Source organism: Hypomesus nipponensis, chromosome 23, assembly GCF_054491055.1.
Source record: "Hypomesus nipponensis isolate SF chromosome 23, ASM5449105v1, whole genome shotgun sequence".
NCBI classification, from domain to species: Eukaryota; Metazoa; Chordata; class Actinopteri; order Osmeriformes; family Osmeridae; genus Hypomesus; species Hypomesus nipponensis.
In genome coordinates this window covers 11003461-11027584 of record NC_140383.1, presented here as the reverse complement: position 1 = coordinate 11027584, position 24124 = coordinate 11003461, and the positions used below count along the sequence as shown (strand labels likewise).

At 46.3% G+C, this 24124-nt stretch overlaps 3 protein-coding genes across 11 annotated transcripts in view; 2 read left to right on the top strand and 1 right to left on the bottom strand.

Moving 5' to 3' along the window:
* The window catches only part of col4a2 (collagen, type IV, alpha 2), a 44867-nt gene extending 28966 nt beyond the window's left edge, over window positions 1-15901 (top strand). For 2 of the 3 annotated variants that reach the window (XM_084688674.1, XM_084688673.1), the window contains exons 8-47: window positions 175-243; window positions 490-525; window positions 652-705; window positions 812-847; window positions 938-979; window positions 1090-1161; window positions 1375-1419; window positions 2071-2118; window positions 2222-2257; window positions 2499-2543; window positions 2868-2931; window positions 3104-3214; window positions 3385-3531; window positions 3697-3920; window positions 4160-4232; window positions 6052-6158; window positions 6301-6484; window positions 6896-6937; window positions 7346-7420; window positions 7547-7645; window positions 7770-7991; window positions 8131-8292; window positions 8408-8581; window positions 9079-9222; window positions 9434-9559; window positions 9696-9877; window positions 10026-10089; window positions 10175-10249; window positions 10394-10501; window positions 10633-10740; window positions 10826-10897; window positions 11268-11393; window positions 11832-11948; window positions 12048-12209; window positions 12364-12462; window positions 12553-12699; window positions 12886-13002; window positions 13418-13609; window positions 13752-14038; window positions 14273-15901. In XM_084688674.1, the coding sequence (XP_084544800.1) occupies window positions 175-243; window positions 490-525; window positions 652-705; window positions 812-847; window positions 938-979; window positions 1090-1161; window positions 1375-1419; window positions 2071-2118; window positions 2222-2257; window positions 2499-2543; window positions 2868-2931; window positions 3104-3214; window positions 3385-3531; window positions 3697-3920; window positions 4160-4232; window positions 6052-6158; window positions 6301-6484; window positions 6896-6937; window positions 7346-7420; window positions 7547-7645; window positions 7770-7991; window positions 8131-8292; window positions 8408-8581; window positions 9079-9222; window positions 9434-9559; window positions 9696-9877; window positions 10026-10089; window positions 10175-10249; window positions 10394-10501; window positions 10633-10740; window positions 10826-10897; window positions 11268-11393; window positions 11832-11948; window positions 12048-12209; window positions 12364-12462; window positions 12553-12699; window positions 12886-13002; window positions 13418-13609; window positions 13752-14038; window positions 14273-14527 (4548 nt within the window). In that variant the 3' untranslated portion in view covers window positions 14528-15901. The remainder of the gene's footprint in view (window positions 1-174; window positions 244-489; window positions 526-651; window positions 706-811; window positions 848-937; window positions 980-1089; window positions 1162-1374; window positions 1420-2070; window positions 2119-2221; window positions 2258-2498; window positions 2544-2867; window positions 2932-3103; window positions 3215-3384; window positions 3532-3696; window positions 3921-4159; window positions 4233-6051; window positions 6159-6300; window positions 6485-6895; window positions 6938-7345; window positions 7421-7546; window positions 7646-7769; window positions 7992-8130; window positions 8293-8407; window positions 8582-9078; window positions 9223-9433; window positions 9560-9695; window positions 9878-10025; window positions 10090-10174; window positions 10250-10393; window positions 10502-10632; window positions 10741-10825; window positions 10898-11267; window positions 11394-11831; window positions 11949-12047; window positions 12210-12363; window positions 12463-12552; window positions 12700-12885; window positions 13003-13417; window positions 13610-13751; window positions 14039-14272) is intronic. The other variant, XM_084688675.1, reaches the window with a different exon arrangement.
* Window positions 15783-20355, bottom strand: rab20 (RAB20, member RAS oncogene family). The gene is made up of 2 exons (XM_084688685.1): window positions 19605-20355; window positions 15783-17123 (listed from the first exon to the last, which is right to left on the bottom strand). Exons 1-2 carry the CDS (start codon window positions 19792-19794, stop codon window positions 16510-16512), a joined length of 804 nt encoding a protein of 267 aa, XP_084544811.1. The 5' UTR covers window positions 19795-20355; the 3' UTR covers window positions 15783-16509.
* Window positions 20310-23854, top strand: naxd (NAD(P)HX dehydratase). Of its 7 annotated transcripts, XM_084688678.1 has the most exons (11): window positions 20310-20446; window positions 20534-20635; window positions 21597-21729; window positions 21878-21923; window positions 22008-22096; window positions 22336-22444; window positions 22569-22619; window positions 22711-22815; window positions 22900-23020; window positions 23141-23261; window positions 23423-23854. In XM_084688678.1, exons 2-11 carry the CDS (start codon window positions 20566-20568, stop codon window positions 23583-23585), a joined length of 1008 nt encoding a protein of 335 aa, XP_084544804.1. In that variant the 5' UTR covers window positions 20310-20446; window positions 20534-20565; the 3' UTR covers window positions 23586-23854. The 7 variants fall into 7 exon arrangements, with proteins under 7 accessions (XP_084544804.1, XP_084544805.1, XP_084544808.1 ...); XM_084688679.1 differs by having other exon boundaries at window positions 20374-20635; XM_084688682.1 differs by lacking the exon at window positions 20310-20446 and having other exon boundaries at window positions 20501-20635; window positions 21597-21646.
* Window positions 23855-24124: the final 270 nt, after the last annotated feature.

The following is a 24124-nucleotide window of genomic DNA, read 5'->3' as shown; positions in this document are numbered from 1 at the left end:
CTCTCTCTCTCTCTCTCTCTCTCTCTCTCTCTCTCTCTCTCTCTCTCTCTCTCTCTCTCTCTCTCTCTCTCTCTCTCTCTCTCTCTCTCTCTCTCTCTCTTTCTCTCTCTCTCTCTCTCTCTCTCTCTCTCTCTCTCTCTCTCTCTCTCTCTCTCTCTCTCCCCCTCCTCACAGGGCCAGCTGGGGAGGAAGGGAGAAACGGGAGAACCCCCAAATCGGAGGGACGCTATGGAGCGTTTCAGGGTGAGGAGGGAAGGGCAAAGGGACTTGATAACTGAAGAAGGAAGATAAAGAAACTTCTCACTCAGTTTAAGGGCTCTCTCTCTCTTAAACTCTTCTCTTGGCAGGAAGGCCTGTTTTTCAGATGTTAATCTGAACAGGTTTTATTTTTACGTTTTAGTGCCTTATTTTGAATCACTGCACAGGCGGTGTGTATACAAAGAATTCAGCCCATCCAACCTCATTGCTTTTTTCCTCTCTTCTCTACAGGGAGACCCAGGACAACCGGGTTTTCCTGGCTTGATTGTAAGTGTGAACCCCGTCTTCACTCCTCCAATCTCAGTGCTCTGTTTTAGGCTGCTCCAGTGTTGATGTTTCTCTCCTCCTCCGGTCCACCCCTTCTTCTCACCTCGGTCCCTCCTTGGTTTTTAGGGTCCTCTGGGTGTTCCCGGCTATCCAGGCTCCAAGGGCTTTATAGGACCACAGGTTAGTGTGTGTATGTGTGTTTGCGTGTGCTGCTCATATAACCTATATGTGATACTGACTGTTGTTTCTTTGCACCCCCACCTCCATCCCCCCCGCCTGCCCCCAGGGCCCCCTAGGTGTCCAAGGCCCCAAAGGAGTCAAGGTAACAGCCTCTCTCACCTACCGTCACGGGGAAAAAAACACGACTTGCTGCACAATGTTAACCTGCTGTGTGTGTGTGTTTGTGTTCTAGGGCCCCATGACCACAGTGCTGAAAGGAGTGAAGGGAGAGTCGGTGAGTAGCTGTGATGATCTCTGAAGGCGTCAGGTGGTGTGGCGGCGGTGGCCTCTGCCTTCTGAATGGGTGTGGCTTAACTCTGACTGCACTTCCCTCTCTGGCCACAGGGGGAAAACGGGGATCAAGGACCTCCAGGCAACTCCACCCACGAACTGATCCGGCCCACCGACGAGAACCGCGTCAGTCTCTTCACACCACACAGTCCTCCTCTCTGACCAGAAGGGAGGAAGTGACACCTGTCTAGTCTCATCGCATCGCTGAAGTTCAAATGTGTTTACATGTGCAATGCCGAACAACCATAAGGCCCTGTTCAGGTCAAAAAGAGATATGTTTCAACCTTCCATGTTCCGGTCCATTTGATGTGTAACGATGTGCTTGTCGTGTTCTTCCAGGGAAGAAAGGGTGAGAAGGGACTGAAAGGTGAAAGAGGTGATCTGGTAAGAGAAATTCCAACCAGAGAGAGATGTAAAAAGATCCGATTCCTTCAGTGCCATATGCACAGTTCTGAGGCACACCAGCAAGATTGTTTTAGGGTGTGTTCACACTTGGTAGTTTGATTGTCTTGCTTCTCTTGGTCTGGAACAAAAAATACAATTACACATTTAGTCGTGGTTCACTTAGCGTTCACACTGGCATGTTTACGCTTACACAGAACCTAAACAAAAGGCATATAAGGATAAGGTCCAAACCTGATTGGACAGCTCAGGCGTTGCAACATCTTTGGTCCAAGTTGCACTCATATATCAATTGAACCGCACCAGAGTTCATTTGGGAGCGGGCCAAGACCCACTATTCAGGTGGTCTCGGCCCGGTGGTTCGTTGTGCACCAAGGTCCGGATGGAAGCGTTCACATTTGTTCAAACGGACCGCATTAACACTGCACAGCAATCGCACCAGAGTTTGTTTTAATCGAACCAAACCTGACAAGTGTGAACACACCCTTAACATTTTGTTAAGGGTCCAATACACAGATCGGATTCCTCCCATAGTCCCATACATGGTTGATTCCTCCCAAGGTAATAGACACATTTCTGAATGTCTGACACGCGAATACTGAGAGTGATTGGATGATCCCTGTTCTCTCTCAGGCTGACAACCAAGGAGAAGTGGGTGTCATGGGGTTTCCTGGAACACGGGTTAGCTCGCTCACTGCCTCACACAGCTGTATCTTCCACGAGTCTCTGAGCCTTGCTGAGAGATGTGTATGTGTGTAATCTCACTGGGTGTGTCTTGTTTTAGGGTCTCCCCGGTCAAAATGGACAACCCGGGCCCAGGGTATGTTTGTGTTTAGATGTTTTTGTGTTGCTTGGTGACAGTCTCTTCTCAACTCTCTCTCTCTTTCTATTACTTATTCTCCCTCTCTCTCTCTCTCTCTCTCTCTCTCTCTCTCTCTCTCTCTCTCTCTCTCTCTCTCTCTCTCTCTCTCTCTCTCTCTCTCTCTCTCTCTCTCTCTCTCTCTCTCTCTCTCTCTCTCTCTCTCTCTCTCCCTCTAATTGATTACTTATTTCTCCACCAGGGTGACTCAGGTGAACCAGGCTATCATGGGATAGATGGTCAGAAGGTAAGTCCTACTAGCTCAACTGTCACCCTTACTAAATAGGTAACACATCGGAGCAGAGCTGATAAATAAAAGCTCTGGTTCAACATCAGTACAGTAACTCTAACTGCTGATGCCATGACTATAAATACCATAAGTCTACCATAAGACACCAGTGATACCATTTTTGAGTGAAGGACTTTGCTGGCCACAGTAAAAAACAAGTGAGTAGAGCAATTAACAGAACAGAGGCTCCTACCACACAGCCTCAATCCTGAAGTTCCTCTCTCTAACTACACTCGGTGTGTGTGTGTGTGCGTGTCTGTGTGTGTGTTTGTGTTTCCTCAGGGGGCCACCGGCGATCCCGGACCAGTGATCTCAAGTGGACTTTTCAACTGGGGGCGTGAGCAAGGTACTGTAACTACGTAAACAATCCTGTAATCACACCGCTGGCCCTGTACAACAAAGCAAGTTCAACTTACCCAGGATATTTTCTTGTTAGCTGGTTTCACAAAGCCTAACAGCAGGTTTTACATTTTGATGTTCATTAATGGTCTGTCTGTGGGGATGTTGTTGGTGCATAGCTGGTCCCGCAGGCCCCCCTGGGGAGCTGGGTCCACAGGGGGAGAAGGGGCAGATGGGGGAAAAGGGCCTGCCTGGTCGCCCGGGAAGGCCAGCCAGTGGTCAACAGCAAGGTCAGTAACCAGACAACTGTGTTTACTGAGGAGCATGAAGAAAGGAGCTACAGTCTACGGCTATAATGCTGTAATGCTTTTTCTCACATCAACACTTTGCAGTCTTCTTCTCTCTCCTTCGAAACGGCCCTCATTCCTGCCCCTTTCCCTCTCCCCCTCTCACCCTGTAGTGAATCTGTTTGGTGCGTTTGGACCCAAGGGCTTTCAAGGAGAGGGAGGCCCAGATGGAGAGTCAGGAATCCCAGCCTCCAAACCGGGACCTCGAGGCTTGGATGGCTTTCCTGGGATCAGAGGGCCTCAAGGACCCAAGGGGTCATGTGAGTGCGCTCGAACTGGACCAAAACACGAGGGCTTTGGGCCAACATTGATAATAAGAATCTTATCAAGCGATCACCTCAAGTGTTTATTTGGATGAGTCAAAAATGCAGTTTGTTTTGAGGCCTAGACTGGAAATACTGTACCGTGTACCTGTGTGTCTTCAGGGGAAGAGCACTTCAGAGGACCCCCAGGGGGAAGAGGGCGTCCAGGTTTTGCTGGCATTAAAGGACATAAAGGTGACCATGGGCAGTGTGAGTGCAGTATTGCCAGCTCTCCCCCGGGCCGGCCGGGCCCTGCTGGTAACCGTGGCGACCCCGGGATGAGGGGCGAGTTTGGTCAGCAGGGCGACTCAGGGGATCCTGGACCCCGAGGTGGAGCAGGACTTCCTGTAAGATCAACAGCTGCCACCTTTTCTCATCTTTTCCCAAAACCTGGACATTGCTCATCGTCCACCACTCCACATCTCAAACTGTCCCCACTGTCCTCCTTTCTCTCTCTCTCTCTCTCTCTCTCTCTCTCTCTCTCTCTCTCTCTCTCTCTCTCTCTCTCTCTCTCTCTCTCTCTCTCTCTCTCTCTCTCTCTCTCTCTCTCTATCTATCTCTCTATCTCTGTCTCTCTTTCTTACAGGGGTTCCCAGGGATCTCTGGATTGCCAGGGACAAAGGGCAAAAAGGGCCCAACTACAGAGGCCAAACTAAAAGGTACACCTCCATGCCCCCTCTCACTGACCATGCATCGTTGTAGGGTCTGCTTGCTTGCGTTGGTTGCAGCAGGTGGGTCTGTCCCCTTAAGTTTTTCCATTCTAGTGATATTTAAGCATTTAGCCTACTCAAATTGCATAATTCATTAAGAACCCCCTTTGAAACAAGCTAAACCCCCTTTAAAACAAGCTGAACAACCTTTGAAACAAGCGATTGTAACAACGTTGTCACTGGCAGTATTTGAGATGGTATCTCGATTCAAACAATACCATATGCTAACTGAAAATATGCCCCCAAAAACGTAAATAAGCTTGACATTTATTTAGGGGGAACTGGCTAATTCAAAAGATGTTTGCTGCCTCAAGCTAGCTGCTGTTGCTAGCCAAATTTAACTGAGGGGATTGTTTGAATGTGCCAGAAATGAGAAATGTTTCTTTTGACATAAAGTTTAGGCTGTGGCGTTGAAGACAGCGACACACCACACAAGCTTGAGTTTAAATACCTTATTTAACGTGACATTACTTACTGTACATGCAAGTCTTGATTTGCTGAAATGTAAATGTATGACACGGCACAATACTTGCAGTGCAACAGCACATCTATGCACGTTGTATCCATGCGTCGTTGCTAACGTGTGCTGACATATTGACGTTAGCACTGAGTTCCCTTTGTTGACACAAGGCACCTTTTGGCCCCAAAACGTAATTTCATCCTAAACTGTGCAACGGAACGTAAATAAAAATACAAGCAACGCAATCGCTAACAAGATGAACCTTTTGACACCGACGTTGTGTATGTAGCCCAAATATTGAGGGATCCTAACGGGTGGGAAAAGAAAGAAGATAAATAATATATATGTGAGAGAACAATGGTTGTGCTCTCGACGAAGGTTGATCTGTTGTAACTCAACAACCGTCTCAACTGGAGCCCCTTTAGCCAGGCCTCTCAATGGAATACGCTCGCTTAACCGATTGAAAGATTGAAAGGTCTTAAACAGTGTTGTAGAAAAACATCACACTGTTGTAATTGACACTGTTGTTCATTACCCATGAACATGGGTAATGATTATGGATTATATGATTGAAAATGAACCTCTTAATCACTTTTTACCTTTATTTGCTATATTACTAAAAACCAGATGCAAAGCTGTTGACTGATTAGTATTGCCACTAATATGTAGAAGATATTAAGCCTAAAGTGGAAAATCTGGATGATTGGGGCTGGGTGTGAGAGAAGGCTCTGTGAGCAGGCTCCTACCATAGAAAAACTACAAAAAATGAGGCAAATTTACGGCCCAAGGCCCGGAGCTTAGTGTGACTGGCCGTCAAGGCCTACAAAAAATTGATGAATTTTCTATGCACCCGTAATCTGAAGCCTTTAGAGAGAGAGGCCAATAAAGTGTGTAATGCTTTACGACAAACAAATATTGTATCAAGCAAAATTACAGAGCTGATAAGGTTTATATATAAAATACAAATGTCCAGAGAAAAATTCCAGTCTGCTCCCCGGAACACACTCACTTGTTTAGATACGTTTGTGTCTGAATTAACTTTTGCATCAGACTCTGAGTTCCAGTGCGTCTGTTTAGGACTTAGGATCTATGCACCTTAACACTTACAATCATTTTCAACGTTTAGTCTTAGCCTTATTTTTGACTTGTCAGGACTTTCTGAACTTCGATACTTGGAATTATTTCACTATACAAGGGAACTTTATATAATTGTTCTTTGTCAATGGTTTCCACAAATATTGGAGGTATGAGACACCATGCAGATTATAGGCCTGGACCTCAGCAGAATCTGTGTTGCCCTCTTACCAGGTTATCCTGGTGAACCTGGGGATCCAGGCCCCGCTGGCCAGACAGGGTTCCAAGGGGTTCCGGGGCGGAGTGGAAGTCCTGGCTTCCCTGGGGTTCCAGGTGCTCCGGTGAGTAGTTTCAGCACACATTTTTATAGATACACACGCACATATACACTCTCATACACATACTGTACATACACATAAACACACATCTGCACTCTGGGCCAATGGGAGCTAGGCCTGAGTGTGTGTCTATTCTGTGTCCTAGGGCGAAGGTCCAGTTGGAGAACTGGGAGCTAAAGGCTTCCAAGGCCAGCCGGGTCCACCTGGTCTGCCAGGGCCGGCTGGAGAACCTGGAAGGGTTTTAGGGTCCTCTAAAGGCATCGCAGGGTTGCCAGGCGATGCTGGAGAACCGGGTTTTAACGGTGTTCCTGGACTTCCTGGAATCCCAGGTGTGTGTCAGTCACACCCTCCTCACTCACGCTCTCTTTCTTATTCTTTCTCACTTCCTCTGTCTTTCTTTGACATGTTTTCATCGTTTCGTAAACAGCAGGATCATTGACCACACGTGTAAGCTCTGTCCCTAGCTCTCTCCCTGTCTCTCTCTCTCTCTGTCTTTCTATATTTGTTGCCCTCTCTCTCTCTGTCTCTTTCTGTCTGTCTGTCTTTCTGTCTTTGCTTGTCTCTCTCCATGATGACCCTGATGTGTTCTCTGCGTCCACCAAAACCAGCCAAGATGGGATCTTGTTTGAGTTCATGCTTCTGCTTTCCCTAACCTGTCTTGAATGCCTCTCTCTCTGGCTCTCCCTTTCTCTCCCTCCCTCCCTCTCGCCCTCCTTCATTCTCTTATTTGACATTGAAAGGAAGCTGTGTACCCAGAGGAGGTGGAGGACAGAATGCAACAGGTAGCTGGAAGAACAGCCATTCATTATTTCAGAACCCCTCAGCGAGTCTTTGTCGTAAACTTTAACCGTGTTTGAGTCTAGTGCACGACATGTACTCTGTGTGTCTCCCTCCTGTCCGGTTTGTAAGGTTACTTGTGGTTTGATCTGTATTGGTAAATGGTATTGCTTTGCTTTGCTGTACACGCTACCACACACACAAGGCAACAGAACTTCCCTCAACCAAGCGGGCACTCCCACTGTTCCACAGAGCACAATGTGATGTGGAGTTGAGCTTCATTGAGACGGCCGTCAAGCAACCCTCCCACGACTGCTGCGGTGACAGTCGGAACGACTGGGAACCATAGAAACAACTTGCATTGTCTGTTCATTGCATCTCATCTTGTTTTCTTCTTCTTCTTTTTTACTCAGGCGACTGTGACGCTGTCCCGGGTCCTCCCGGACCACGTGGACAGCCTGGACCAATCGGGTTGGAAGGTATCACAGGTAATATGAGCAAGAGCAGGCACATTTCCTGAAAAAAGAAATATGAATAAATTAATAATAATACTAATGGTATATTAAACAAGGAAGCATCTACATCTGTATTCAACTGCATTCCTCCTAACACAGGCCCTCCAGGACAGAAGGGCTCAGGGGGGGCTTTTGGGCCGGATGGATCCAAGGGTGAGGCAGGAGAGCAAGGCAGAGGAGGGCTACAAGGAAGACCAGGTATAGCAGACGGAACATTCAAGAAACAGAACAATACAACTGCATGTGTTTTAGCCCATTCCACTGGCCATCTTAGTCCAGATTTGACCTTTTTGACCATTCTCCTATTGGTTTGGACCCTCAGGTTTTGTTGGCCCCCGTGGGGACCTGGGCCAGCCCGGGTCAAAGGGCGCAGTGGGATCGCCGGGGTTGTCAGGCCGTACAGGTCGGGACGGGGATCCCGGGGAGAAGGGTTCTCACGGGGAGATCTTTGGGGCTTCCACTGGATCCCCTGGAGAGCCAGGCCAGCCCGGCCAGCAGGGGCTCATAGGCTTCCCAGGAGACCCTGGCACCAAGGGGTTCTCAGGTCAGCATCATCATGGAAACATGCCACTGACTTTTTGGTTATGTCCTTAGCTACGCAGGTGTACTGGATATGTATGTTATAGTGCTGAGTAAAGTACAGTTAACCCCGCCCTCCCCTCCTCCTTCTCGCTTCCTTAAAGGGATGGGTGGCATGCCGGGCATGATTGGCTTTAAGGGACAGACAGGTCCTCCAGGCCTGCAGGGGGAGGAGGGCAGACCGGGCCCTGCTGGGACGTATGGATTTCCTGGTTTTCCAGGACAACCAGGCCTCCCCGGGCCCTCTGGAGTCTCTGGACAGCCAGGTGAAAACAAGAACACACATATATATATATACTGCCACACGGTCTTCAATGGTTCTAAGCCATACAACTAACACCCAATGTATGGATGTGGACGTCTGTCTGTTTTTGTTCACAGGTGTGACGGGTGAGAGGGGTACTCAAGGGGATCCTGGAAGCCCAGGACTTTCAAGAGGACAGAAAGGGACCCCAGGGGGTTTTGGAGAAGAGGGGCCCAAGGGCCAGGATGGGCCCCAGGGGGACCCGGGAAATCCAGGCCACTCTGGGAATCCAGGTCTGCCAGGATACAAGGGTAGGTTCCGGCCCTTATACTGGAAGCAAGGTACCATACGACAATATTCTCTGAAAAAAAAACCATCTGAAAATCACTTACAGAAAAAGCAGTTTATTGGGTTTGGGATCGGACCTGTGGGTTTGGACTTGGACTGAAGACAAAGAGGAATAGAACACACACATGTAGGGAGCGGTGGAGCACACACACGCCAGAGAAATGTACTTCTGCATTTTTCCCATCTTGATTGTCCTTCCTCTAGAGGGGGCCAAGTCCAAGCGCTCACCTGGACATGGGCAGGAGAGCGATCTGTTCTACATGTTTTCATGCAGGGTTCTTTGCTGAGGAAAGCCATGCAAGCATGGGAAGAACACGCAAACTCCAATCAGAAAGGCCCAGGAGATAGCCTACCTGAATGCCGAAAAGGCCACAAGCGGAAATCGAACCCAGGCCCTTCTTGCTGCGAGGCGGCAGTGCAAGGCAGTGAATGACACTGGTGGTGTTGTCTTCTTTTCCAGGTATCAAGGGGTCCCGTGGCATGCCTGGGTTCGGAGGCATGCCAGGCAACCTGGGGCAGAAGGGTTTCTCTGGGAATAAGGGAGAGCCAGGTGTACCTGGGCAGACAGGCTACAAGGGCAGCAAAGGCCAGTCTGGAATCAAAGGTCAGTCAGAACTTCACGGCCCTGTTTCAATACTGTCAGATCCCTTTACCTCCTGCCTGACATCATGGATAATGCTTAGGGTTGTGTACTTTCTAATCGTGTGAGATTGATAATGAATTCATAGACTGTGTAAATGAAGAGACCTACACGTCTTTCTGTTCCCCGTACATACTGTATGAATGACTGTTCCTCTATCCTGTGCATCTCCTAGGTGACCGAGGTCTAGTTGGGCCGCCAGGCGACAAGCCTCACATTCCTCGCCAAATCATTCAAGACATGAAGGGAGCCAAGGGAGACCTTGGAGAAGATGGAGTTCCAGGCTTCATTGGATCCAGAGGTTGGTCTCGCGCAAATGCACGCACACACACACTTCTCTCTCTGTCTCACCACCTCCTCCTCTTCCATATTTCATACGCCTTCTCTCCCCTCTCCCCCCCACTCATCTACCTCTTCTGTCTTCCTCTCCTTCGTAGGTCCAAAAGGTGCTCTCGGAGTTCCAGGGCGCGATGGCTACTACGGTCTCCCTGGAGATCCCAGTGATGTAAAGGGTCACCAGGGCGACCCGGGGGCACAGGGACTTCCTGGTCCCAAGGGATTGCCCGGAACACCTGGACCCCCAGGAATTTCAGGCTTCCAAGGCATGCCTGGCCACAGGGTAAGAGGAGGCATGGGTACTGGGTTAAACTACCTGGTTGGCTTTGGATATTTCACAGAACCTGTTGACAAGCTAGCTTGTGAAGCAGTTAACCAGCTAATCTGTTACACACAAACCAACTCACCTGCCTTGTTATGTTTGTTCTCAGGGAGATAAAGGACACACTGGTTCCTATGGACACACGGGAGATTCAGGTGTAAAGGGTGTCAAAGGTACAAAACCTTCCTCCAAACACACAAAACACACAAACAGTCAGGACTGTTTGTTGATGTTTGCTATCTAAATCGTCTTTTCCAGGTGAGGATGGCCTTCGTATAGATCTTCCTGGATCTACGGGACTGAGAGGAGAGCTCGGTTTCAAGGGGTCAAAAGGTACGTTTACTTCACCATGCAGGAGAGACAAAGGCCCATCCTGCCCAATGATCTTGTTTTTGTAGCCTTTTTTCCACAGGAAATCACTGAGGTTGGCATACATTTAAAAAGACTGTAGCTGATGCTCTCTGTCTTCCTCTGTAGGCCAGAAGGGTTTTGGTGGACAGACAGGTGACAGGGGAAGCCCTGGTTTCCATGGCATCGAGGGCAAAAAGGGGGGCCCGGGGGAGCCTGGTGAAGGAGGAGTGCATGGTATGACTAGGATTTTCTTTCATCATAACACCCAGGAAGACTGGCAGTTCAAATGACCTTTGTTCTAACCTGAGCCTTTTTTGTAACTTAATTGACTGTTGCTGCAATCCATCTCTTGTTGTTGTTTTCAGGCTCTGACGGGCAGCTTGGTTCCCCTGGTAACCAAGGTCAGAAAGGCTGGCCAGGTGTTCCCGGAGATCCTGGGACACATGGAGCACCTGGCTTCACCGGACAGAGAGGTAACACGCACAAACACGGTCAAATGCACCCCCTGTACAACACTGTCCGGTGTGTGTATGTCTGACCGCACTTTGTGGTCTGCAGGTTTCCCTGGTATCAAAGGGATATTTGGATTGGACGGTCTGAAGGGCCAGAAGGGCATTCCTGGCATCGCAGGTAGAACTCCATACTCCCAGTGTTAATGGAAACAACCCAGACTATACTAGTATACTTTATACACATACTTTATACATTATGCTGCATGTACAGAGAAACAACAGCGTTCATGTACATTGTTTATAGATGTATATGTGTGTGTGTGTGTGTGTGTGTTAAATCAGCCAGTACTTAGACATACATTTATTTTCATGGACTTTTCTATCAAGTTTCTCTGCACAGGTGAGAAGTGTATGTAACTATAGCTCAACCTAACAAATACCCACAGACGTACTGGGTGTGATTACAGTTATTGCTCGAGGAGAAATGTATTAGGAAACATGAGAGGCGATGCTTCTCCTTCACCAGTGAGTTTGTTGTTCTATGTCAGGTCTGGATACGTACGGACCAGCTGGCAACCCTGGGCCCAGTGGGGAGAGAGGAGAGACAGGAGATCCCAACACAGAAGTGGGTGTTCCTGGCACTGTAGGCCTGAAGGGCGTCCAAGGACCACCAGGTTTGTCTTCACTCCTCCATCTGTGACCTTCGTAGCCCAGAGATCCAGACATCAGTTCATCCTAGTACAGAACCAGGATGTAAATGTGCGAATTGTCTGGGACAATTTTACCAGTATAATCCAAAGCAACATACAAATATAGAAAATACAGCAGAAGATCAAGGATCAGAAGTGTATGGTTCTAGAATATTTCAGTGGTCAAAATCAAGGAACAGTCTGTGTTCACTAGCAACATCACAAAATAACCACACCTCAGCTAACAGGTAGAGGAATAATACTACAGTGTACTACAATACTACAATAATACTACAGTTCCTCGACTACAGGTTTACAACAACATCTCAAAATGTCTTCCCTGATACCTTTACTGCCTTGTTAAGAAGATGATCTGTGTCAGGTGTCTTGAATGACCTGTCCTTGTCCCCGCCCCCTTTTCAGGTGACGAGGGCCAGCCTGGTGTCCCTGGTTTCAGTGGGCCCCAAGGTCCAGAGGGGACCCCAGGCAGACTCGGACCCTCTGGAGATCCTGGTTTCCCTGGCCGACAGGGCTTCCCAGGTGACAGTGTAACCCTGAAGAAGGCTTTGGAAGCACAGTTCCTTAGTAGTGTTGCCAGCCCTCAGGAACTGAACACTTCCTATGATGTCTGTCTATCAGGTTTCCCAGGCCAGAGAGGTGTTCCGGGCCAGTCCCCCCCACTGGGAGAGAAAGGTGTTCTTGGTCAGAGTGGATTCCCAGGGTTCCCTGGTCATAAAGGCAACAAAGGAGACCCAGGACCACATGGATACAGGGGGCCGAGTGGCATTTCTGGCAAGAAAGGTGGGTACACGCAGTTCATACAGTCCTCTGGTTATATGGATCATTTCTCAACGTCTTGGGTGTTTTCCAGTTGAAATGTATCTCTTGTACAGTAACTCAAATCAAGATTGTAAATGACTAATCTAGTAATCAATGACATCCTCTTGTCCTGCAGGAGTCAAAGGAGAGCAAGGAATGATGGGACTTCCTGGTAGGTCAGGTACCCAGGGAAACCCAGGGCCAAGCGGCCCGAAAGGAAACACTGGACCCACTGGTAAATGATGTCACTTACCATGAAAAAAAACACAGTATTCTATACTTATTTATAACTGACTACTGAAACTGTTCTGTTCTGGCTCTACAGGTTTCCCTGGTGCCCAAGGTAACCAGGGCCCCGCCCCGCTGCCCCCTAGAATGCCAGGAGAGAGAGGCCCCCCAGGGCCAAAAGGCATCCGGGGGCCACAGGGGCCACATGGGGATTCAGGGCCAAAGGGACCCCCTGGAAATCCTGGTTAGTTCACCTGGTGATGCCTCATAGGTCTATTAGTTCATGTGTAATGAATGTAACCCAGTAAATCAGGTATTCCCACCCACAGATGTGTTATTTCATCCCATAAGCTTACAGATCAGCCTCATTCCTTACCATAACCTCTCTGTGTGTCTCTCTCTCGCTCTCTTTTTTAATGTCTCGCTCCAGGGCTCGTAGGTCCCCAGGGGCAAAGAGGCATGCCAGGAGTGGGGGGTCGACCAGGTATCCCGGGGTTCCGTGGAGAGTTTGGTCCGCCAGGACGCCCTGGTCTGCAGGGCCAGGAAGGTAGGTTCCGACTGGTGCCTGTGCTGCAGGGCATACCAGGATTAGTGGAATTACGGCCAGATTACGATTTTGGGAGAGGAGGGCAGGGAGCTTGTGTCTAGGCTTGGGTTTGGGTCACAGTTATTTAGATGAGGATTCAGAGTAGATTGGAATCTGAGGACAACGCCTGGGTGTGTCTTACTACTGTTGTGTCATGGTGGTGCAAGTGATTCGTCTCACCCTTCCAGTGAAGCAAATGGGCCCATCCAAACTGTTCACACTGAGACAAATTAAATCAAAACTCAACTCATGAACTAAACTATAATAGATTGACACAACATAAATCATCTCTGTATATGACCCGGGTCTGCTGAGGATAGCTTTACAATCCAAATGAACCTTTTGAGAGACACACAAACTCCTTTCTCATCTTCAGGTTACCGTGGCATCCCTGGTATCACTGGGTTACCCGGCATGCCTGGTCGCAGCGTGAGTGTTGGTTACCTGCTGGTGAAGCACAGCCAATCAGATACGACAACTATGTGTCCGGACGGCATGGCCAAGCTGTGGGATGGGTACAGTCTGCTATACTTCGAAGGCCAGGAGCAGGCCCACAATCAGGACCTGGGTTAGTCGAGAACACACTTACGCCAAACGCATGACAAAAGCCATTGTCTTCTATCCGATTGCAACTCGTACCTATTCAGATTGTATCAATTTATTATCTTGATTAAATCAAATGATTCAGTGAATGGTTGATTCAATTGCAGGTCTGGCTGGCTCCTGCTTGCCTCGGTTTAACACCATGCCATTCCTGTACTGTAACCCTGGAGACGTATGCTATTATGCCAGCCGAAACGACAAATCCTATTGGCTGTCCACCACCGCGCCTCTGCCCATGATGCCGGTGGAGGAGGAGGGGATCAAGCCTTATATCAGCCGCTGTACAGTGTGCGAAGCGCCGTCGGTCGCCATTGCTGTCCACAGCCAGGACATCACCATCCCACAATGCCCTGTGGGCTGGCGCAGCCTTTGGATTGGCTACTCCTTCGTATTGGTACGTTTTCTGCTTCCTGTATGGAAGGAACAAAAATACTAGCTGATTTCAGCATAGATTCTAGAGTCTAAACAACTACTGAATAGCACATGCGCAACTTGACTGATGTTTACGGTAATACCGGCGTGTCTATGGTTTCTTATGCCATGTTTGTTCTAATTCATCTCCCTCTGTCTCTCTCTCCTCATTCTATCGCCCCTTCATCCATCTCATGAACCCACTTTGTCCTCCCAGCACACAGCGTCGGGTAACCAGGGTGGAGGCCAGTCCCTGTCATCTCCTGGCTCCTGCCTGGAGGACTTCCGCACCACGCCGTTCATCGAGTGTAACGGTGCCAAGGGCACCTGTCATTACTTTGCCAACAAGCAGAGCTTCTGGATGACCTCCATAGACCAGTCCTTCCAGGAGAAACCAGCCCCTGAGACCTTAAAAGCGGGCCAGCTGCTGTCTCGCATCAGCCGTTGCCAGGTCTGCATGAAGAACCTGTGACCTAAGACTTATCCGCACCTCCTATCTAAACATTTGACCCTGTGATGTCAGCAGCTGTGAGAGAACCTTAGTGATATGATTTCTTGTGACTGTGTATCCTTCTGGGCAGGTTTTTGCCCTAGGGACTAGTTTGTTAGGACTAAATCAGATCCTAGATCCTAGATCTGTGCCTATCAATTAGAGGGAGGTCTGAAAGCTGGGCTGAGGTCAGTGACTGGGGAAAATTTCCACCCTGCTCCTCCAACACTGCATGTAGACCCCAGGACTGTGTAAGTGATGAGGCTTGCAGAGCCTTAGTCCCCTGTAGATACAAACTCCAACATGAAGTCAACAACAGAAATACAAAATTAATGTTTTTGCTAGTGTTTTTTTTATTTTATATATATATATATATATGTTTGAGATGGTGCTTACTCTCTAACTTATTACCTCAGCAACTATGTTATACACCAACAATGTTTAACTGATCACATTTAGAACATACAGCTGAATAAACCAAAGATGCCCATGTGTACGCACTGCTTTGAACACTACTCTTTTATATAGTTTGCTGATGTTTTCTTCAGGTGTAATGCATTAGACAAAACCACTAACAAACTGCAACCTTTTGTTTGTTTATAATCACTTGAAGCAGGAAGAACTCTCAAAAAGATACACTGATCTTAATTTTGTAACCTTCGCATTTATACTTTTTTTTCACATGCAAAATGCACTGATTGTCCTGTATTTATATCTTCTAAATGAACTTGATTTTATTTTCATGCTCAGAACCAGAAACGTTCATGAGACCCAGTCCTGCCCACAAACGTACACCACATGACTTCTGTCCCGTTTGCAACTCGTCTTCTACAAACAGTGAGAGCTGAAACAGCACACGAGAGTGTAAACAAGCTTGATCAAAGGTCTAATCTCCGATTTGTGATTAAAGCTGTGCTTTGCTTTGTCAGCAGCCCTGATCCAGTTCAGCATACTTTTCTAAAATGTCAGAAGTTGTTGAATTGTTGCCACTTAAAACTTTAGTTTACATATTTAACTCTATATAGCTTTTAACACTTATGTATGAGTACAGTGTTGTACCGAGCAGATTCACATGCCCATTTGTTTCATTAAATATTGTTTAATTCCCATAGTGCTATGAATCCATTGACGTTTTACAGTAATTTAACAATAACAAAATAAATGTATGTTTATGAATAAATAAATGTTGTTTGGGTATTTTGATTTACTTTTCATCTCCATATAGAAAAAATGAAACGTCACTTAAAAACCTTTATTATGAATCTGTGATAATAAGACATGACAATGTGATTCAAACATTGCAAACTTTGCATATTAGCTGTAAAATAAATGTATAAAAGGAATCAATACAATAAATCATGATTGGTATGCATTTACTCATCCAGAAAATAGGATTCTTAGGTGTGCCGACCAAAGTAACAGAGCCATGTGCAATTACGGTTACAAAGGAACCTATAACATTCTCATTTAAAGACCTTACAACATCAACAAACTTTACAGTGATTTATTTTTATATGCGTCATTCTTACACATGTATCAGTAGCATATTTCCCATTCCCCTCTAAACACTTTCTAGTGCTGGACATGAACAAAATATGTTGCTTTGATTATGTTTGAACATTAACAAAATATGTTGCTTTGATTATGTTTGATTGGTCTGTAATTTTATAAAAATTGGCAAATCTTCAGAAAGCCGAACAGATTTCACTCTCTTCTCAGTCCAAGGAAACAGCCTCGCTCTGGTGCATTCTGCATCCATCCTGCCAATGGAGTAACCGCTGATCAGATAGGACTGGATTTCAAAGAGCGCTGTCGAGAAGTAGCTCGTCTGTTGTCGCAGTCATGTCATTTTGGAGATCATTACCTCTAGGTAGGGTGGAAAGCAGGATGCATTTCTAGACTATTTCCAACAGTCTCCCTTTCCTGACAGTCCCAAAACCTCCGGAGATGAAGGTGGGATGTCATTAGCAGCAGGACGACCTGGCTCTCTTGCTGTTGGAACCACCAGAGTCCTCCAGGTCGACGGTGGGCGATACCTGAGCCTCGTTTCTCTTCCTCAGGATGGAGGGCAGCACCAGGTCAAACAGTGTCTCAAACAGCAAGTCTACATTGTAGCCAGTCTTAGCACTGGTTTCAAAACACATCTTTTCTGCAGGCAGGCTGCTCTTTTCATCCAGGCCTTTATACCGCAGAACCCTCCCATACAGAGCCAGGGCGTCATCCCGGCTCACCTGCTCGTGGCCCGCCGCACCTGGGAGGGAGGCAGGGGAGGCGGGTGGGGAGGCTGGAGGGGTGGGACATGCAGAGGGAACCCTGGGGTCCATCTCCCCACCTTCCCCCTGGTCCTGACCCTCCCTCCTGCCATCTGTGGCCTGTACAAACTGGGCCCTGGGGTCGGTGAGGTCGGCTTTGTTTCCGACAATGGCATAGAGGCAGTCGTGGTTGGCGGTGTCTGTGAGCGACAGGAAGCGCTCCTCTAATTCGGCCAGGCTCTGCCAGTTGGTAACATCGTATGTCAATATGACGGCTGCTGCACCGCGACAGTACATCGAGCCCAGGCCGTGGAACTGCTCTCGACCTGGGACACGAAAACACACCGATAAATGCCAATGTACTGCATTATTCTTTCGAGCAAAAGGTTATACAAAAGGGTTTACATTATCTATTTAGATCAATCCTTGGAAAGATTTGCATGTTAATAAAGGTAGACATAGTAAAGAACATTTTGAGGTGGAATGAAACAGAGGCAAAATGCAGAAATAAAGGAAGAATATGCAGTGTGAGCCAGTGGTTCAAACATAGAGGAAGTCATTGTTTCTGAGTTCTGTAGTGACCTCATGTGTCAGAAGAGACCAGTCTGGTCTGGGGGAAGACCAACTCAGAGAAACCATTGTTCTCGCTGTTTACAGCAGCCATAGTATGTGCAGAATTCCCAAGGTACATGGGACATTGCTCAAAATCTAATTCACAGGTTCACAGGTCCCAATGCAATTGAATCATTTAAATGTTTAGGACCAGTTTGAAAATGTAAACCCAGTCAAATCAAGAAGGATAAGCCAGAAAGATGCGAAGCAAATTGTTTGTGGGAATTTGTGAGCTTTGAGGTTATGTGAGGGTGAGAAGTTGTGTGTGAAGCTAGGATGTGACCCATGGTTACATTTACATTTAGTCAGCACGCTCTTATCCAGAGCGACTTACAGTACGTACAGGGACATTCCCCAGAGGCAGGTAGGGTTAAGTGCCTTGCCCAAGAACACAACGTTATTTTGCACGGCCGGGAATTGAACCAGAAACCTTCGGATCACTAGCCCAATTCCCTAACTGCTCAGCCACCTGACTCCCACGAGTCATTAGTTGTAATTCAGTACTGCAGTGCAATCAACAGAATTAGACAGGGTCAGCAAGCCAGAAAAACACTCCCTTATCAGTAAATAAGCACTGGTGAAACTATGGAAAGGGAAAAGACAGGAAATGTTGCTGTGGTGACGATCATAGTCTTGTCGTGTGACTGATCATGTGACATCTGCTGACCCAATCAGCTGAGAGAGAATCAACGTCAGTGATTGGATCACAGGACTGATGGCACAGGACATACTGTATATTAGATAAATTGGGACCAAATACAGGTTTTGACAAAAACATTGAAAACAACCATTTACTATGATACTGGTAGCATTTATGTTCATTTACAATAAGGAACTAACACAATAAGGGGATGTAAGACTAGTGGCTAGATAACAACAGGACAAGAGCCTTTGACTGGTTCACTCAGAGATCTTGCCTATTGTGCTTTGACCCAGTGACTCTATGCTATGTTAATGCTAATAGCAGTGAAGTAGGCAAAAGTGCTATAGCAGCATCGAGCAGGTCAGGGGGATGTGGAGCACAGACGGGAAATGTTGCTCTGGTGACTCAGTTCCTATTTATCTATCTTACTATATTATTCTATCTCTCACCAACATGGCCACTGACTGATGCCAATGACCTATGGGTGTACTCACTGACTAGGCTATGTGGTTAGGCCCAATAGTTTCCCATGTGGTTAACAATAATAGTTTCCCATGAGGTTAGGCCCAATAGTAATGTGAGCAAACTCAGCAAAAAAGCATTGACTAGGCATATGCCTACTACTGTCCTGGCCTGTTGTGTTATTTGACAAATGTTGATTAAGTTTAGCCCAGTCCAAAGACTGAATTGAGATAACAAGTTATTATAGGTTACTAGCTTACTAGCAAGGCCAATTACCCCAAATATGTGAAGGGGCTGGAAATCTGTTCAAATAGCAGTCAATAAACCGGTTTGAGTAGTTTTTTCTGATACAAAGTGCCAATTTCACAGCAAAACAAAACAATACCTGCCACTAGTGTTCGACAAAAGCTTATAATGACTAGTCTATCTTACTATGACCTAGTCTATGGCAGAGGGCCACATTGCCATAGTTTAATTCATATAAATGTCAAATGAAATGTATTTCAGAAAACTAAAAGGTCACTTTTGGCCATGTGGGTTGAAAAGGGCTATTGACTTCGTGACAGCCTACATAAATCGTGGGTAAATCCGAGTTAACACATAACACCCTCATTGCATCTACTTTCAAACAATGTCTCAAGTTATCTTTCGTGGTTGAGTAGCCCAAGTATGGAATACCAGTATGGCTAATACAGAATGTCTGTATTCCCCCCCCCCCCCCCCCCCCAAAAAAAAGGTAGTACTCACACTTGTATTCACACTTAAACTCTAATGCCTAACTTTACTGGAATGTTTGTGGTTTCAAACATCTAAAGGCAACAATAAGAAACACAACATGTTATAGGCCTACAAGTAAATGGAGAATAATATTTGTTGTTGTCCTATTCAGCCAAACTAACCATGTAAAACAGCAACTCCACAAAAGTCACGGGCTCTACGTAAACAGGACATCGATGGCATATTATATGTGTAGGCTACACCAAGGTTAGCCTAAAGCTATATGGTAACGTCACTTAATGTTTAGGTTGCAAAAAATATGGAAGACGAATGTTCATCAAAGTTGTGCAACTTGTTCTATAACAATAACTACCTGCGGTGTCCCATATGGAGATGTTGTAGGGTCCCCACTGTTTGAGAAAGAAAGCCCCTCCAACAGTGCTGATTGTGTCTTTAAACCGCCTCTCCGTGTACCTGTGAAGAAGAGACGTTTTCCCGACGTTCATGTCCCCCAGGATGACAACCTTAACGTCGGGCTTCTTCATCTTAGATAGCTCGGGCATGGTTCTCTCTGCGGTGATACGAACTCACTCCTCTTTCTTAGCCTTAGCTTACTATAGCAACCTCGGAAAGTGAGTGTTTAAGCCGCCAGTAAAAAAACATGTTAGTTTAGATTGTTAACGTTACTTAAAATGTATATTGTCTAACAACGCAAAACAATCAAAAGTAGTTTCAGTGGCTAGCAAGCCACCTTGTCTAAATGAGGTACTTCCCCTTTTGATTTAACTGGTCCTCTGTCCACCCACGTTGAGTTGGTCTGTCCATTCGATTCCAGTTCCACTTGTTGAACTTAAGTAGCCTTATGACAAGTTGCTGTATAGTGTGGAACTAAACACACCTTTAATAAAAATAAGGATGGAATAATTGAGTTTTGACTTGAATCGTCCTTTTTACACATCGGCAACAATGTTGGCTCATTTAAATCAAATCGGTGAAAGCCTACGTGTAGAATTGATCATGTATTTTACTAATCTGTATCTTTAAGGACCACGTGACAACGCGTCATGTTCTGGGAAATCTTCCATTTCAGAAAACTGTTCCCTCGTTCACCCCCTAATCCATAGAAATGACATCGTGATTGAGTATTTGAGAGGACATCCATAAAAAAAAAGCGCTTTCAAAGAACAATAGGGAAGCTACTGAGAAAGTGATAAAGTATACATTGTTGCATCCTTTTAATTTGTAGGCTAGATTAACAAATCTTCCATCTCTAATGGAATGCACCCCTTTTTGCCCTATCAGTTATCCCGTCTTTGCAGCAGGCCAGCAGCCGCATGATTCTACAAAAGCTGAAGCGTTTAAGTCGGTGTGCCCTCGTTTCAATAACTAGCAGATTTGGTGTAGGTAAGATCTGTTTCAATAGCCAGCAGCAATAGAAACCGCTTATGGCAGCATGCAACACGGGACTTGGATGGTTTCCTCCATGTTTTTGTTGATTGCTGTGACACTTGTTTATATTAATGAGAAAGGTAAAGTAGAGTCCGCCATTATCTGATCAAACTACTGGTAGATTATTGCTAACAACTAGGTTATAATTTATATGACGTTAAATAAATTGCGTGCTACAGCACTACCCAATGGCAGGTAGGCTATGCCTAAAATCTGGTCGACGGTCCACGGAGGACCCCTGCCTGGGAATGCATTTTAAACGACCCGTGTCTGAGGCTTCTGTACTGTAGGCTAGTAGTATGTGACCCGCCACAAGATTCATAAACCACTGCATTCCGAGGCTACACGAACTAATAGGAATGGTGACCAAGCGAAACTAATGTTTTCAATCACGAAGTCAACAAGGACAGGCTCTGCAGCTGGCAACAGTCTCTCTATTTCATCATGACTGTGTAAAGTTCATGGCAAGGGACGTCAAGAGCAGACGAAATTATTTTTAAAAGTTCTAAGACCATGCAATTGCGTGTTTTCCCATTTACCAAGAGACAGACGCCGAAAATCACGAGACAGTAAGCAAGGATAGCGACACGCCGCCGGCGTGATCAGGCGAGGCACCGGAAGTTTTATTCACACTGCGTTTGCACAGTTGAGGCAAAGTGACCTCAGTAATTGTGAAATGGAAGAAGTTTGGAACCACCAGGGTTCCTAGGTGTGGCCATCCGGTCAAACGGAGTGATGAGGCAATCAGCATTTTTTTTGTCTTTACAATGGAAATAACAACCCATTTTTCAGAAACCGATTACCTAGGCCTCTATGATAAGAGTCTAATTTCCCAAATTAAGGGTCTACATCAAAAACGGATACCTAGATTTGACCCACCACTGACCTCTGAACATATGACTCCCTTTCTTCTCAGGCACCTTTGTGTCCACACCACACAGAAGCATGGATGAAATTCTTCCCTTGGTAAAGAGTATAGTTCCTCCATTGACGTCTAAAAAGCACAAAGGCCAGGACGGTCGAATAGGGATTATCGGAGGTTGCCAAGAGTAGGCTATGTCATATCTCAGAATATTAGATAACGTGTATCTTGAGTTTTTTTCTTAAATAAAGTCCCAATCTGAGATTCCTGACATCTTATTTGCTTATCTTTCCTCAAACTCTTTCCAACCCCTCTCATGTAAACGTCATATAAAGGTACACAGGTGCGCCATATTTTGCTGCCATCTCTGCACTCAAAGTGGTAAGTGCATACATACACACGCTGTTATATTTATGTGTTGACCATGTTACTCTGCTAATTGCTTCTTTTTCTATGTGCCTTTAGGGGGCTGACCTGTCTCATGTATTCTGCTCCAAAGATGCTGCCACTGTCATCAAATCCTACAGCCCAGAGCTCATAGTCCACCCTGTCCTGTAAGTATAACAAGGAACAACACTGCGACAGCCAAGATATGGTGTGGATAAAATATGATCATTTGTCCAAATGCCCCATTTTAATCACACTTGAATTATAACAGTTTTTCATGATTTAGTGCAAAAAAAATGTGAGGGGGGGGGGGTTAAATTGAGGTTATCGCTGCAGTGTGTGTGCGCGCGCATGCGTGTTTCTTAGTGTAGTTTTAAATGAAGCCTGTACGTCTGTGTGTTTGCAGAGACAGTCCCAATGTTGTAGAGGAGATTGAGAAGTGGCTGCCCAGATTGCATGCCCTGGTGGTGGGCCCAGGGCTGGGGAGGGATCCCATGTTGTTAAGCGCTGCCAGGGTATGGGATTGACTCATATACATACTGTACACTCTTTTCTGTCAAGTGACACGTTATTGTAGGATACATGCTCAATGTCATATGTTAAATTGCCCCTAACTGTTTTTTTTCCCTTCATATTTAGGAAGTTATAGAAAAGTCCAAGGCAAGAGATATCCCCATAATCATTGATGCCGTAGGTGCACCTTCAAATCCTGCTTTTATAAAAAGGGGTCATTTCTATATGTTGTCTAAGGCGTTTGATTGAAGGTGTTTGCCTCCAACAGGATGGACTGTGGCTGGTTACTGAGTATCCATCTGTGATCCATGGTTACCAGAAGGGCATTCTCACACCCAACTACATGGAGTTTACTAGGCTGTACGAGGCTATGGTGGGTTAAGGTAGCATGATTCAGTCAATCGCAGTGGCCTTGCAAAAGCAAATCTCGGTGGTCAACATGTGTTTGTGTCCACAGATCCATCAGCCCCTAAACGCCAGTGATCTTCTGTTGACTGCCAGGCAACTCAGTGTTGCTATGGGCAACCTCACAGTGGTGTTGAAAGGAGAGGAGGATCTCATCACAGACGGCAGCCAGGGTCAGTCGTGCTAGACGTGTAACCAGTCTCTCGCTTGCACGTCATACTCACAACCTCACTCAAACGCACATACACAATACTGTAGGGGTCTGACTGTCCTGTGTGTGTACGTGTGGTTAGTGATTTCCTGCAGCCAGGAGGGCAGTGGGAGGAGGTGTGGGGGCCAAGGGGACCTCTTGTCCGGGTCACTGGGTGTGCTGGCACACTGGGCCTACGCCAATTCTGCAAACCTTTCCACAAGGTACAGTTTTGACAAGACGGAGCACTTAGTGCTTGAAATTGTTTGTGTCTCGTTTAATACATGTACATTTTATTTTTGCGAAAGCATCAGTAAAAAAAAAAAATCTTTCTGGTTCTCTAATGTTTCCTTTTTATCTTCTTCCCCTGCCCTTCTCCCCTCAGCACCAGATTCAGCCCTTCTCTTGTGGCAGCCTGGGGGGCCACTACTCTGACCAGGCAGTGTAACAGACAGGCCTTCCTCAAACATGGCCGTTCCACCACCACCTCGGACATGTTGCAGGAAATCAGCCCAGCCTTTAGAGTTCTCTTTGAGGGAGAGTACTGAGCGTCCAGTGTACAGACTGTAAAGTCTCACATTTATACGTCCATACACTGCACAACAAACACACACTCACCTTCTATGGGAACTCTAAACCTTTTCTCGCTGTTCAGATAAGATAGGGTTAGGACCGTCTTGATCAGAAAAAGTGGTACGTTGTTTAAATTAACAATATAAGACACAGCTCTTACAAGTAACCCAGAGCAAGTTTCTGTTTTTTTGTTTTGTTTATATAATTGAAATTAACAAAATAAAGCTATTTTCCTGCACCCAAATGCCTGAATCTGTATCAATAAGCACTTGGCAATGTGTTTGATATCTGTCTTTGTTGACAATTCTCATTGTTAACTTCAGAGATTGTCAAATATGTTCCACAAAGCATCGTCATACTCTTTATCATGAACATAATATAGCAATCGACGGGTGATCACATTCAAAGTGTCGTCTGTGAAACGTTGTATTCCCTTTAATTATGACATTGGCATCCATAAAATTATTTCACCCGGAGTTCATTTTCCATCGAGCTTTATTACTGCAGCACTTTA

Excerpts from the sequence above, each read along its gene's own strand:
- rab20 (XM_084688685.1), bottom strand. The coding sequence starts at position 19,794 with ATGCCCGAGCTATCTAAGATGAAGAAGCCCGACGTTAAGGTTGTCATC. Across the intron at positions 17,124-19,604 it reads CTCCATATGGGACACCGCAG|GTCGAGAGCAGTTCCACGGC; the intron begins GTAGTTATTGTT and ends TTCGTGTCCCAG.
- naxd (XM_084688677.1), top strand. The coding sequence starts at position 20,685 with ATGCAACACGGGACTTGGATGGTTTCCTCCATGTTTTTGTTGATTGCT. Across the intron at positions 21,730-21,877 it reads ATTATCGGAGGTTGCCAAGA|GTACACAGGTGCGCCATATT; the intron begins GTAGGCTATGTC and ends CGTCATATAAAG. Across the intron at positions 22,816-22,899 it reads CTAGGCTGTACGAGGCTATG|ATCCATCAGCCCCTAAACGC; the intron begins GTGGGTTAAGGT and ends TTGTGTCCACAG.